This window comes from Prionailurus viverrinus, chromosome A2 (genome assembly GCF_022837055.1).
Source record: "Prionailurus viverrinus isolate Anna chromosome A2, UM_Priviv_1.0, whole genome shotgun sequence".
Taxonomy (NCBI): Eukaryota; Metazoa; Chordata; class Mammalia; order Carnivora; family Felidae; genus Prionailurus; species Prionailurus viverrinus.
The window spans coordinates 14,853,677-14,868,310 of record NC_062562.1 but is presented as its reverse complement, the minus strand read 5'-3'; the positions used below and the strand labels follow the sequence as shown (position 1 = coordinate 14,868,310).

At 44.8% G+C, this 14,634-nt stretch overlaps 1 protein-coding gene across 1 annotated transcript in view; it reads right to left on the bottom strand.

Annotated features, from left to right (window-relative positions):
• SACM1L (SAC1 like phosphatidylinositide phosphatase) overlaps positions 1-14,634 on the bottom strand; it is a 58,998-nt gene that overhangs the window by 23,651 nt on the left and 20,713 nt on the right. The window contains exons 4-8 of the mRNA XM_047841223.1: positions 13,807-13,934; positions 11,009-11,158; positions 8,005-8,064; positions 7,065-7,098; positions 1,549-1,650 (exon numbers count right to left, since the gene is read on the bottom strand). Of these exons, the coding sequence (XP_047697179.1) occupies positions 1,549-1,650; positions 7,065-7,098; positions 8,005-8,064; positions 11,009-11,158; positions 13,807-13,934 (474 nt within the window). The remainder of the gene's footprint in view (positions 1-1,548; positions 1,651-7,064; positions 7,099-8,004; positions 8,065-11,008; positions 11,159-13,806; positions 13,935-14,634) is intronic.

Sequence of the window (14,634 nt, the reverse complement as noted above, 5' to 3'; positions counted from 1 at the left end):
ATAATGAATAAACATTAAAAAAAAAATTTTTTTAAATCAATAGATTTTTAACCACCTCAGATATTTCTTAATGTCCTTTCTATTTGGTCTATTTATCAAACAACGTTTTGAGGTGAGGTAGCTGTTTTTGTTAATATTGATGGGGACAAAATTACTGAATCAAATTAGCCGCGAAATGCTTTCTCAACACTTTTTCTTTTTCTTAAGATTTTATTTTTCAGTAATCTCTACACCCAACACAGGGCTCGAACTCATGACCCCAAGATTAAGAGTCGCTTGCTCCACCGATGAGCCAGCCAGGCGTGCCTCCCGGCTTTTTAATTTTTTTTTTTTTAAGAACTCAATACCTGCTAAAATTACTTGTCAGAAGCATCGTATACTTGGTTCTTTCCGTAATTCCCATTAAGGAATATTTTTAGAAATGAGAGTGAGGTCGGTGTGCATGGAGGGGGTAGGGTGCAGGGAGGGAGGGAGAGAGAAAGGGAGGCAGACCTTTATGAAAAGATTTCTAAGATATATGGATTTAAAAAACAGAAAAAAACAAGGCGCAAGAAAATGGGCAGAGCATACAAATCAATGTCTATAAGAGGAGAAGGAGAACATACAACCGTAACAGCATAAAAATGATCTGGAAGGATAAACAGGAACTAACAACTGATTGGCTGGTAGCGGAGGAATATCGAGTGGATGGGCTCAAAAAACGAGAAATGTTTTTTGCTGCATATATGCGTATACTTTTTGATACCTGAACTATGTGAATACATTACTTACTCAAAATTTTTAATTCAACATATGTCTCCATCCAAAACAACCTACTCAGGAAGGAGTCGCTAACTCCAATTCTGGTTCTGCGATCTTGGCCAGGTCACTTACTAAGTGCCTTTCTTCTGCTATTTCACCCGTAATAAGGGAATAACCTTGACAACTTCCTGGCCTAAAACTTCTACAATTTATCTAACGGTCCATAGGATTTCATTCCCATATAGCCTGGCCTATAAAAAAAAATAAATAAATAAGACGAGTCAGAGAAACTCCTTTTCATAATGTCCCTAATTTTCAAGGCAGCTTTTAAAAGCTTGGTTTAAGCAAATTAGCATGTTGCTAGTACAAACCCTAGGGGCTAAATGCTCAAAACGTAAATCTTTAAAGTTGCAGGCATAAGGTCAAAGGTCTAGCTTTATGCATGCAAAGGAGCCAAAAGCAGTTAAGAGAAAATACTTTCTGACATGAGTTTAGGTTACTGAGAACTACTCAGAGTCCAGCTGGCTTTCAGACATCCGGCAAATAACATGAACAATTCTTCTCAAAGCGGTAAGAAGCAGCCTACGGGGTCTCATTAACATCTCCGCTGTAACTACAGTAGCTGGGTTAAAGCACAGAAGACCTACCTAATTATTATACTGAAGCAGGAGATAAATATTTAGTGAGGCTATCAAATGATAATGGAAACAGAATACGAAAGGTTACATTCGAGTCACCGTAGGACAAAACATGGATGAGGGATAGAGACCACCCGGTACTGAATCACGCTGACAAAGTTAACCTCACCTCTTACATAATAGCGCACACCAGCTCTGAAACAACTCCTCCTCGAGATGAGAATCCAATCAAAGTATTTTCCGTTAATAGAACACGAGTGCATAGTAATAACTTAGCTCCATTAAGAAAAATATAACATTTATAGAAATCGTATGCATTATTTCCAGGTGACATTTGAGTCCATTTACCCCAGCCAGAACGACTCCATCTTTAGGGAGAAAAAGGGTGAAAAATATGCATTCTTTTGGCGTTCTTCGTGAACATTCACGAGCCTTTAGCACTGTGCTATTCAATTGTGAAGTTTGGTCAAGTCAGCAAGCCTATACACAAGGACATACAGACAGTATGTTTAAGTGGTTCATTACACTGTTTCTATTTAAATAATATGATTTCCTTTCCCTGCTAGCCTCAGCCGCTTTCTAAAAGTAAAGTATTACCCACATCACCAAAAAACCTACCCTGAATGAAAAACCTAACTTTAAAATAGTTTTGCCTTCAAGTAAGAAATGGGGAAAAAAAAGGGGGGGGGAGGGGGGACCTGGCTACTGCAATTTGAAAGAAAAACAAAAATACGTCATATTCGTTAATTACGAATATAAAGTACCCACAACGGTAAGCCCGTGAAGATTTACAGATCAAACTGTGAATTAAGGATTATCCACCAACACACTTTGACTCTACTTTTTCCTTGAAACAGGAAAAGTGAAACTGAAGATGGAAAAAGAGCAGCTCCCTCAAAAGCTTTTCCTAACATAAAAACTGTGTCCCCAACAGACCCGGCAATGGCACGTGCTGGACACTCACCCGCCCCCGCTCGGCCGTGCAGAGGCCTCCACCCCTGCAAACTCCCAAGGCACGGGCCTCTCCACCTCATGGCCAGGGTGAAGGAGCTTCTGGAGAGGGCGGACCTCCTCCGTTAAAACGGTGTTATTAGGAGATACAATAAAGAGAAAAAAATACACAGTGTATCGAAGTATTTACAAAGCTTCAGGGACAGAGGACTTGCGGTTGGGCTGAAGGAGATGGTCTGATGCTCTTCGTGCCTCATTATGAATGAAATGCCACTTACTGAACCGTATGCTTAGAATTGGCCAACACGGCCGATCGCGGTGAAGGATGTCTGAGCGTCACAAAAACCATCACATACACCCATACGCCCACCCACGCGTGTGCCCCCAGCACCCCCAAGCACCCAGAGCGGTCAGTCACCCCCCTGCATCTAGCTCCCCTGCGTCCCGCCCTCCAAGTGAGGACCACCACCCACTCAGCCCATCCCTCCCTCGCTGGTCTTTCTAGCTCTGCACCGAGCAATCTGTGGTTGAGGCAGATCGTTTTTAACCCTTCTCACATAAAAGGAACTCTCCTGTGTATGCTCTCCGGGCTCGCCGTATCTGTTCCAGGACACGCGTGCGGCTCGCTTGCTGCTACGGCCGTGTTCTATCCACCGCGTGCCTACTGGCCGCACTGGCCTGTCCGTCCTACTGTCCAGGCTGCTTCCGGTTCTAGCTGGCATCGGCAGGGCGGCAAACGTCCCTGCATCCGGACGTGGGGACGGCACTGCCAGGCCACGGGCTATACTTGTCATCTGATTGTATCAGGAAGTGCCAAGTTCTCTAAAGGACGACTCTGACTCTTGGTCTCTACCAATGCTTCATCTGTCTGCACGGGTAACAGAAAGGCTTCTTTCATCGTCTCAACGGCCTTATCTTCCTTCCTTCCTCATTTATTTGGGTTTGCCCCATGCTTCTTTTTTATAGGTAACACTTTCTTAACATGTAACTTGACTCAATAAATTATCTACGCACTTACTGTCCAACTTCAGAACAGTACCGAAACCCTGAGTCTAATTATCTGTTCCTTCTCCAACGCATCCAAGTATCTTCTTGCCCAGAAGTAAGCAGCCTCCGCGCTGTCAGCACAGACATGAGACATGTCGAGCCTGACGTGGGGCTTGATCTCACAAACCACGAGCTCACGACCTGAGCCGAAATCAAGAGTTGGACACTTAACCTGAGACACCCAGGCACCCCTTTATCCTGCCTTTTAATTTCACCACCCGCGACCGTGACTTAAGAACACACGGCCTGCTTATATTTGAGTTTTATAAAAAAGCACCACATTCTTGATAAACTTCAGCCCTTATTTCCACCAGTAGGTTCCCAAGATTCACGCTGGGACCGCGTGAGCCAGTAGTCCCCTCCTCCTCAGTGCCCTGTGCCATCTGTAAGGACCACACTGCGAAAGCCCAAACTCTTCTTTGACGGAACTCACGTTAGGTTAGTAAGTGGTGCTGTGAACACTCCCGTAAACACCTCCTGGTATAAACCTACTGGGTAGGCACAGGGGAAGTTCTGGTAAGTTCACAAGAGAATGCCAAGTCACTTTCAAAATGATGGTACTGAGGGACACGAGCGGTACGAATTCCTAATGATTCATCCCTCTCTTTGACCTGACACCATCAGACGTAACACTGACTCATCCTGAGCTAACAATTCACTTTTCCTTAGAACCCACAGCACCGAAGAAGAATCCGAGGCAGTATTTATTCTTTCCCTCATTCACCCATTCCCTATTTCGGGCCAGGGCACAAAGATGAGTCAGACAGGAGCCTGCCCTTAGAGAACTAAGCGTAGCATAGAATATGACTGACTGCTTTACGAATCGTTTCCTCCGATTACAAGACAAATCTACATACACTTCAGAAAATCCAGAGAGCACGGAAGAAACGAGAAAGTAAAAATCACACAGCATCTCATCACCGTGATGTAACTTCTACCACGTGAGTACATTTACTTCCTTCCGGTCTTTGCCAGTGAGTTCCGCCCAGGGCCATCCACTGCCACTCGGGTGCCCAGGCCACACTTTCTCAGCCTGCGACAATCCTCTCTTGTTCCACTCACACCGCTGTTTCCTGTTCCTCTGGGGGCATGAGAGCCAGGCCCACGTGCTCCCACCACACCTGTCTGCCAACTAGCATCCGCGTACACACGTCTGCTTCCCATCCACAATGGCAGAGGGCCCGGGCACTAGCCTCGACCCGTCACACGCTCACGGACGTCACTGCAGCGTGTGACTGTGCTCTCACCTTCTTCCGTTTTCCCCTTCTCCAAATCCTTCTCGTCGGCATCTGGTAACATCTCCCATCTGGGGAGGAGGGTGGGGGAGGCAGGGACGTAAGGTCCCTCTCAAATGCCCGTATTTGACCAACCGGCACCCGACGACCCCCGTGCCTGCAGACGGGCTCCTCACTTGCTTCGGGGACCTCGCGCTCACTTGCGTGGTCCCCTCTTCCTCACTGGCCTTGGCTGCTTCATTTTCATTTCTCCCGCCCTTCGCGCTCCCTCACACTGACGCCCCCACTCCACAGGCCCTTTGTCCTCACTGAGGCCTACAGTCCGTGGCTCTAGCATTTCCTCGCTCTCTAGAACTCCCTCCAGGCCACCTTCTCTGTTTCTCCAAGACCTTTTCTCTTCTCTACGCGTATTCCTTCGATGAGCTCATCAGCTTTGTGGCTTTTTAAATGCCGTCTGTGCCCAGAGGACTGTCAAATTTACATCTCCAACGTGAACTTCCCTCACAGAGGCCAGTCCCTGAATCCATCCGCTTCCATGACACCCCTACTTAGAAGCCACACAGACCTCAAGCTCAGCGCGTCCCAATGGGACTCCGGACCCTCTGGCCTCCGTCCCGCCTCCAGGCTCTTCCACACTCCAGAGGAGGGCTCCCTTCCACTTACTCTGGCCATGGACCTCGGATTCATGCTAAACCCCCTTCTTGCATTCCCCACGTACAATCTGTCAGAAGGTTCTAGAACCTGGCCACCTCCACCAGTGTCACTGCTACCGTCCTGGTCCCGGGTACCACGACCTCTCACACCTGGATCACTGCAACTGTCTCCCAATTATCCCCTGTATCCTCCCATGGCCGCCTTTGGCCTGTTCTCTGTCTCCGTCACAGTGACCGTCTCACCATGCCAGTCCTCTCGGCGAATCCCAAGTTTCTTGTCCCGGTTACAGTGCAGACAAAGCCCACAAGGCCGGGCATAACCTGGACTCGGCTCCTCCCACGAGTGGCTCCCACCTCCCCCTTTCGTGCCTCCAGGTCTCTGTTCCCGCCTATCTCTCTCCATGCATGTCAAACACTGAAACTGCGTTAAACAAAGGCGAATTTAAGGCTTTAGATTTAAAGCTAAACAAACGGATAGGCTGTTTCTAAAATCACCCAGAAAAAGTAATCTCACCTGATATTGCTGTCCATCTGTCCGTTCACAATCTCATTTTAGAAACACACACACACAACACACACAACTGTCCCAAACCCCTAAAAGCACTACCTAGATATGTTGTTTATTTTAGTTTTAGGAGAACTTAGAAATATTCCGGGGAAGGGGAGGGGGCACAGACACCGAGTAAACAAGAGCTTTTATCCCCAGAGTTTCTGATTTTTATTCTCCCACAACTGTGAAAAGTGTTTCCTCCAAACTTTTTCTGCTTTAAGTATAACAAGAATAATTTAAAGACCTCATGTTAACGTAATGAGCATATAAATCACAGACTGTTTCCTTAGTAAGCTTCTCGGGGGTACCTGATACAAAGATCACCTCCGTTTCTGCAGGGAAATCACAGTGCTGACTACGGGCACTCAGTGGCAGACTTCTCCTTTAACGGCAGCTCACTCTGCTTCCCTATTTTAATCCTGATGTCGCTGGTAAGTTTTTAAAGTGAACCAACAGGGTGTCCGGGTGGCGCAGTCGGTTAAGAGTTAAGCCGACTCTTGATCTTGGCTCAGGGCATGATTTTGCTCTTCCTGCTACTGAACCCTACATCGGGCTCTGCGCTGACAGGGCGGGGCCTGCTTGGGCTCCTCTCTCTCTCTCTCTCTGCCCTTGCCCCGCGAGCACACACTCGCTCTCTCTCAAAATAAGTAAATATTAAAAAAATATAAAATGAACTTACAATTGGATACTCATGATTAATTCTGCATGTGCGCAGACCTTCCCCGGTGAGCATTATTCTCATAGATGTGTAGCATCTACTCTCACAGATTCGTTATTTCGCATAACCAATATAATTTTTCATGTTCGTTCTCCTCTCCACATCGCTTGTCACCCTAGTTCCTCAATCTAACTTTTTTAAGGGGAAGGGGAAGTCTTCCTTTTAATAGCCAGGCTCAAACTACTCTTTGAACTACTTCGTTTATTGGGACAAAATCGCATGAAGACACAACAAAGTGTGCGTACTCCTTCTTTAAACCGCCAGCCCCAGAATTCTTGAACAGAGAGAATAATTCAGTCGAAAGAGCTCATTAAAAAAAGAAAAAAAAAAAAAAAGGAAGGGGACCCATGTACAACCACTATTCTAAGATTCTTTTATGTTAATGGCGGTTTGATTTTGTTATCAAAAGCAATTTCGATTAATTCTAAGATGCTTTTCTCGTACAACTGGGATTGTTCCTAAATCTGCCCCATGAAAACTACTGACATAAAGACTGCCAGATAACCGAGGAGCGACGCTACGTAAGGATACAGCCATGTAACACAGGAAGAGCAAACCGGTGGACCTGAAATGAAGAGACACGTTACATTTAGGAATAAATACGCTTTCAAAATAAACAAAAAGGTGCTACATAAAAAATTTTCATACTATACAAAAATATTTGCACGTCACGGAGGTAACATGCAAATACAACCAGGTATGAAGCTTATGGATAACTTTCTATTTAAAGAAAAAAAAAAATGTCTCTGATGTCCCCTTGTCTTTTCAATTAAAAACGTTTAAGAACGTGATACGATCATCTGGGCCTAAGTGTTCAGATTCTGGAACGCTAACAAAGCTACGTGAAGCTGCAGGAGGTTTATCCCCCTTCCCGTCCTCTTTGCTGAGGACGACTCGACTGCTCCAGGGAAAAGAGACACCCCGGCTAACTGCTGGAAGCTCATACGCCTCTTCCAAAAAAGCACAGCAAATGCCAAGAAGTAAAGACACTGGGCAAACCTACGTACCCAGATTCAATATGCTACGCTTCCTGGCTGGGCTTCCCTGTTCACGCCGCATGTGCACGAACGAAGGACAGAGGAAGGTGACATCTGTGCGTGTCTCTCCTGGATGACCGAAGACCAACGCAGAGCTCTCACTTTCCCAGGGACCTCCTGGGGCCCCTCACTTCCCATCACTCACCCACCAAGGCCCATTCTCTCTCTCTCTCTCCCTTACTCATAGAAAGCAATGCATTTTTATGCAAGTATTTTTTCTCTTTTAAGGCTTCTGTAGGAGATCAGAGTAAATTAACTGGGCTTCTTCAAACCAGAAAACGGGAGGGGGCAGACCTGTCAAAGGTTGTAAGTCATAAAGTGAGTTCAATGAGAAGTGTTTACCAAAATCCCTGGTGATCAGGCCGCCATTTTGTAATACGTATTCAATTAAAACTTGGGACTACGACAAGCAGGTTTTATCTAGCAGACCTCACCTCTGGCTGCGCAGAAAGTTCTCTTAGAAGATGACCATTCCATACAAACCGCTGATCTGCCTGAGAGAGAAGATTTAAAATTAATAAAATGTCTCCTGCCAACCTGAGTTTCTACGGAGAGAAAACTATGAAATGATCTATGTCTCCACCTGGTGGCTACACGCAGGACTCGTTGACCGGCCAAGCAGAACCTCCCCTCAAATCCACCCCTCCTCGGGGTATCTCAGGTCTCCCCAGCTCAGGCCAGTGATGCGGGCCCAGAGAAAAACCCATGCGTCCGCTGGTAGTCAACTGCCTTCTCTTACCTGTAGTCAACTGCCAAGTCCTCCTAAATCTTCCAAATCCACCCTATCTCCTGCATCTCTGCTCCCACTGCCCTGGCCAACACTTGACTCCAATCTAACTACCACAACAGCCTCCCCCACCCCACCTCCAGCCTCAGCCTTGCCCTCCCCACCCTTCCCTCCGCATGCTGCCGGGCAGGAGCTCTCGAATGGGACCCGTCTCCTGGCTGCTGGGAATCCTTCAGTGGCTCGCTGTCCCCTGAAGAACAAACCTCTGCCAGCCCCTCCGTCAACTCCCTGAGGGCATCTCTGGCCACTCTTTCAAACGATAAATGCAGAAGAGGTCCCCTCAGCCACACAGTGGATTAACTGATTCTCTCCATTCTCTTCACAAAACACAGCGCTGGCACTGTCCCTGCCTCTCTACAACCAAGTCCCCGGGAGGTGGGGGGTGGGGGTGGGGGGCTCTGGCAGTCAGCCGCACCCAGCCTCGCTCAGCACACACCTCCCAGGTTCAGGCGTGTGCCCCAATCGCCGTGTGCCCGCTGTACCTGTTATTCATCGTTACAAAATTAACTAAATGTCTTACACATCAAGGAAATAGGGCTTAAGAACAAACTACTTTTTACATATGTACGGCTGAACGATATGGAATTGAAAGTGGTAAAAGGCAAGCTGCTAAAATAATGCTGCTGTTGGATCCAGAGGAGCGGCAGGTAGAGAAACAGAATCTACAGGATTCTGCCAACAGATCACTCTGCGCGTGTCCGAATCTTTACAGACTCAAACTGGAAAGTGTTAAGGATATACTTTACGCGGGAATCGAGGAACCCCAAATGAAGAAAAGCTTATAGTTCTATATCAAAAAATCGACCAGGGTAAAATTTTATGTTTTAAGTTAGATACAATGTTTAAGGTCTATATGGTTCATCTGTCACTTTCACGATTTCCTGCGTTGACTTTAACGGAGTCTGAGTAGCTGACAAGTTCACTTCCCAACACGTGAGATGGCTTCCCTCTCAGTTTCGCAACAGTACCGCCACCATCCCCGCCTGGAACCCTCCCTCTCCCGCTGTCCCCTGACCAACAAGGCCTATTCAGCAATTCAGCGTCCGCTCAAGAGTACCTTCCTTTGCAGTCATCCCCAACTCCCCCAGACCCAGGGAGACCCACGTTTCCCTCGGAAGCCACCCCATTTTGGTACGTGGCTCCATGACAGCTATGGTTCCTTGTTCTGTGACTGCCCGGACTTGTGCTTCCCCAGGAGACTGCAGGCTCCCACGAGGGGCCGTCCTTTTCCCTCTGTGTCCCCACTGGCTGGTACAGTGCCTGGTACACAGCAGGCATCGCAAGACATTTGATAAACAGATGGAGAATGTGACAGAGCAACTCCTTCTAAAAGCAACAGCCTCTGTGGTTACAAGCCAAATTTCACGATTGCTTAGCTTACATCTAAATTTGCATCCAAGCCCACATACGATTTTACTAGATCAGAATATAATATCTTAGAAGAGCCAACTAAAATACTGATTTAGGCTGAACTATATGAAATTGTCGTTTTTATTGGTCAAAAATGATCAATTACTGGCAATTCCATATGGTCTAACCTAACAGGTAAGACAGCAACCTTTTAAATTCTGCCTGCTCCCTAAACACATCTAAGGTTCATTAATAAAAAAAAAAAAAAAAAAAATCAAGGCAGCAATTATCCAGGTTCCTGAAGAGCAGGAATTTTAGGTTGATATCATTTGAGACCTACTTTTAAAGATACACTCAGGTTAAAAAATTAAAGGCAGGGCGCGCCTGGGTGGCTCAGTCGGTTAAGTGTCCGACTCTTGATTCTGGCTCAGGTCATGATCTCATGATTCGTGGGATCAAGCCCCACGTCAGGCTCTATGTGGAAAGCACAGAGCCTGCCTGGGATTCATTCTCTCTCTCTCTCTCTCTCTCTCTCTCTCTCTCTCTGTCCCCCCCATGTACGCACTCTCAAAACAAACATTAAAAAAGAATTTTTTTTAAAAAGGCAAAACAACAAAAAAACTCCACCTTAAAAAGGTATTTTTCAAGCTCTTACATCAGTAAGTTCTTACTTTTCTAGTTGCAAAAACTGCAAATGACACCACTGCAGAAAGAACGCTGCCTGCTGGAACATTAACTTTATAATATAATTATGTTGTTAACATGAACAACCGTTCTACTGCCCAACACTGAGAGCCAGGAAACTACCAACATGTCTGTTGAGACTTGATTTCTGAATACTTTACACCGGTGGTTCTCAATCCTGTCTGCGTAACACGGTCAGATTCTGGGAGCCCGACTTTGCTATTGTGATGGATACTGAGAACGTGGTAGGTTTTCAACCCCACACAGGATCCTGACACAGCCAGGATTGAGAAAAATCGATAAACATTTTTATGGATGAAATAGAGATATGCCCCTTAAAAAAAAAAAAACCACCCCAAGGGGCACCTGAGTGACTCAGCTGGCTGAGCATCTGGCTCTTGATTTCGGCTCAGGCCACGATCCCAGGATCACGGGACCTAGCCCTCTGTGGGGCTCTGCACTGTTAGCTGGAAGTTTCTATCTCTCGCTCTCTGCCCCTCCCCCACTTGTGCTTTCTCTCTCTCAAACATTTTTTAAAAAAGAAAACGCAAAAAATAAAAATACACACATTTTTAAGAACCCTAAAATAAGTAAAAATAACTGAAGACAAAGCTTACCCTTTCCAAAAGACTCATTTCTTGGAATTCTGGGCTCGTGTTGGACAGCCGCTGCAAGGTGTGGGTCAAATCATATGTCGTTGAGAAGTAAAACCCATCCACATTCAGGACATGGTTTAACATCGCTAGGAAAGTTTTATTATCTTGTAACTATAAACAAAAGGGAGAAATATATCAGTCTGTCTCACACTTGAAAAGGAATCTGCCAGAAACATTAAGTGCGGCCCTGTTAACCGTCACCGGCATAAGGACTGGCAGGGAGGACGATGCTCACCGTCCCCCAGGACTGAGGCCACTTCCTGACACGGAGGAAGTTCGATAAATAGCGTAGGGTGTTGTTACCTTAGATGACTGGGTCGAACTCCTGCCCTCGGTATCCTTCAGTCTTTACTCTAAAGGGCACAAGTTATTTTAACACAACACCACCGCCTCAGGTTATGACCTCCTGCCAGACTTTTTGGAGACAGATTCTTCCCTCTTCATAACACCCCAGCTGGGCTAGTGTTATTACCCTCATCTGACAAATGAAAAACATAAACTCACGAGAGGCCAAATAACACAGCGAGTAAATAACAAGGGAATAATACCGTCCTCGTTCCTATGAAACTTCACTGGGCTGGAAGGGAATGAAATTCTTTTAATGCAAAGATTTGAAAAAGAAATGTCCAGTAAAAATAATACTGATCTTTACTTTCTGATAATTATTTTAGCTGGCTTTCCCAATGAATATTCCAGATTGACGTTTATTTTTATCCTTGTTTTATAAAACAACTGATGTTTGGTAGTGTTTGAGGACTATCAAACGATTAATGCGTTAATGTGCATGTTACAAACCTACACACTACGGAATTTTTAATTTGGGCTCACACCTTTTTTTTTTTTTTTTTTTTTTTAAGAACAAAAGTTATAAGCCAATTATATGCAGTGAACAATGTGAAAATTAGTTGCACAGCCTGACAACCAAGTACAACAACAAGAAAAAATTGCTCAAGTCAATGGTATTGGGCTATTAAATAAATACAACCATTTTTATTGCCTTAAATACCATGTCTTACGGGAAACGAATATGTCAATATATATTAACATATTTAGTAAAAAAGAAATTTTAAGTTTACAGTATAGGAGCATATCCTACAGTCTGATTTAGTCAACAAGGCAGCAAGTGCTGGGGCTCATTTTTAGAAACGTCTACTATGGGAGAGTTACGTGTCACATGTTTTAGGATCCTACGTTTTCTTTTGGAAGCCAATATTTTTGTAATCTTGGGACTAAAAATACAAGTTAAAATTTTGAAAAAGTAAACACTGTAAATAAAATCACAGTTAGAAGACAAACACTCAGTAAGTGTCAATCTCTAAACATAGGACTGACTTAAAAAAGTAATTTTCAAGAACTAGAACAGGGTGATGCCACTCATGTAATTTTTAAAAAAGACTTCAAGCAAAAATACTGTTTGAATATGAATACAGGCGATCTTGATTTTGCATGAGAGGGTGGGACTGTGAATGACCATGGGATCTTAAAGTTGATCACCTTAACCATCTTAATAATCAATGAGAAAAATTGTAATTGTGATATGAGCTTTAAAAATTTTTTACCAAAACATTAAAAACTCTCTTTCTCTAAGTTATAAATGTACAGGGAAATGAAAAAGTATTGAAGCTAATATTTATTTATTTTTAACTTTTTAGTTTTACTTCCAGTAGAGTGGACACACAATGTTACAGTAATTTCAGGGCCACAACACGGTGAGGTAGTTACCCTGTAACTTAGAACATTAGAAACGATGCAAATTAAAAACGTTTTCCTTCTTGTAAACCACTGATCAAGAGTAGCTTGAAGGGTGCTCACCTTCCTCGCATAAACCTATGATGCAGAGTCTCTCCTCTACCCCCGGTCAACCGTCCCACACCTTTCCAAGTCTGAGCCCGCTCCCCACGCCTCATCCCTGCGCTCCCAACGTCACGGGACACCCGGAGAGTTCCTTCCGGGCGAAGTTTCTCGCCGGCATCGCTTCCTCTGGGTCATCCTCAACCTTTTCTTCACAACAGCTTCCCCGTGAACATGGAGAAGTTCACGTTCACTAAGACTTCTGGCCGAGCGCCGAGAGCCTCCTCAAGGGCCAGCGTTCCCAGGGTCAGCCACATCCTCTCCACCCCTCTTATGTTCAACCCGAAATTCACCTCTAGAGTTGCCGTTTTTTGTTTCTTTGCTCTCCCATCTTTGCCGGACGAATTCGTTCGTTCACATACCAAGGTAACTGAAATGTATACCGCGCTGTTGGGGGGCTGTATTCCTACACCACAGTAACTGCAATCCGGGCATACGGGAATCGCGCAAAGGGGGGCTGTTTGGGCATATACACACACACTTCTATTCACGTGTGTTAAAAGCAAAGAAAGCTTTCTCCGGACAAAGAGGGAATGAAATGGAGTGAGCGGAACTTCAAAGGCATCTCATATTTTATTTCTTGGCAGAAAGGATATGAAGTTAAATCTGGCTGTTGGACAGAGATTCGTTTTCTGTTTGTCCTTTTCTATACATATGAAAGGTCATAATTTAAGAGCCTGAGTCAGTAAAAAAAAAAAAAAAAAGACCAATAAAACATACAAAGGACTTTTAAAAAGTATATTTTATGGCTAGGTATAAAGGTATGTAGGGGAACCTCGCTCTCTGCGCTGCTTAAATGATTAGGCTTAACAGAAATCCATCAAAATCCTTTGTTCTGCCCTCCCCTCCCCTCCCCCCCCATGGTACTGCTTCCGGTTCTGCAATTAGTAAGTGAGTCCAGTTCTTACCTGAATATCAGTTAAGTGCAACATTGTCTTCTTATAAGAAAGGACGTCAAAATCTGTTGCTTTCCAGATTACATGACTGAAAAATTCACCTATTTTTGTCTTTTTGGTAATGACAATTAGATAATTACCTGCAAAAAGCAGAGGCAAACACACAGAAGTATAAAATAGGCAACTCTAAAGCCAAAAGTAGCCTAACCCCTTACTGTTTAAACTCTAAAGGCTGGCAGGGCGAGACCTCACTGTGCCATACAGATAAAAAAGCCCATACTTTTTTAAAAAGGGACCTTATGATTTGTGACTAGAAAGAACAGCACATTATTTAGAAAAGTTCCTACTGAAAGGTCAAACTGTTTCTCAAAAAAATAAAAGCAAAGGCAGTGATCTTAACAGATGGAGAGTAAAAGACTTCTTTCTCTCTCTCGCCATCCCCAAGGCATAGAGGCTTCTGTTAATGCATTTCCCGGCCCGTAGCTAAACATCATGGGTCATGAGATCTGACCACAGCAGGATAGATAACGTCCCGTCTATACCACCCTTATCTCCTCGAAGTCATTATAAATGGCAGAGAAACGTACTGGGGCAATATAATCAGTCACTGCAACATCACAAAGGTGAACCGTCCAGAATTCAGAAGCCATCGCAGCACCGTGAACCCCAGCCGTGATCCTGGCCACCTCCTCCTCCCGCAAATAAAACAAACTAAGCTTTTACCATCAAATGAATTTTGAAGCTCTGTTCAAGGCTCTACCCACAAGTGCCCTTCCTGAAGTCTTCCTTGTACAACTCTCTCCCAGAACCAGTCACGCTGTACTGTGGTAATTCCCTACT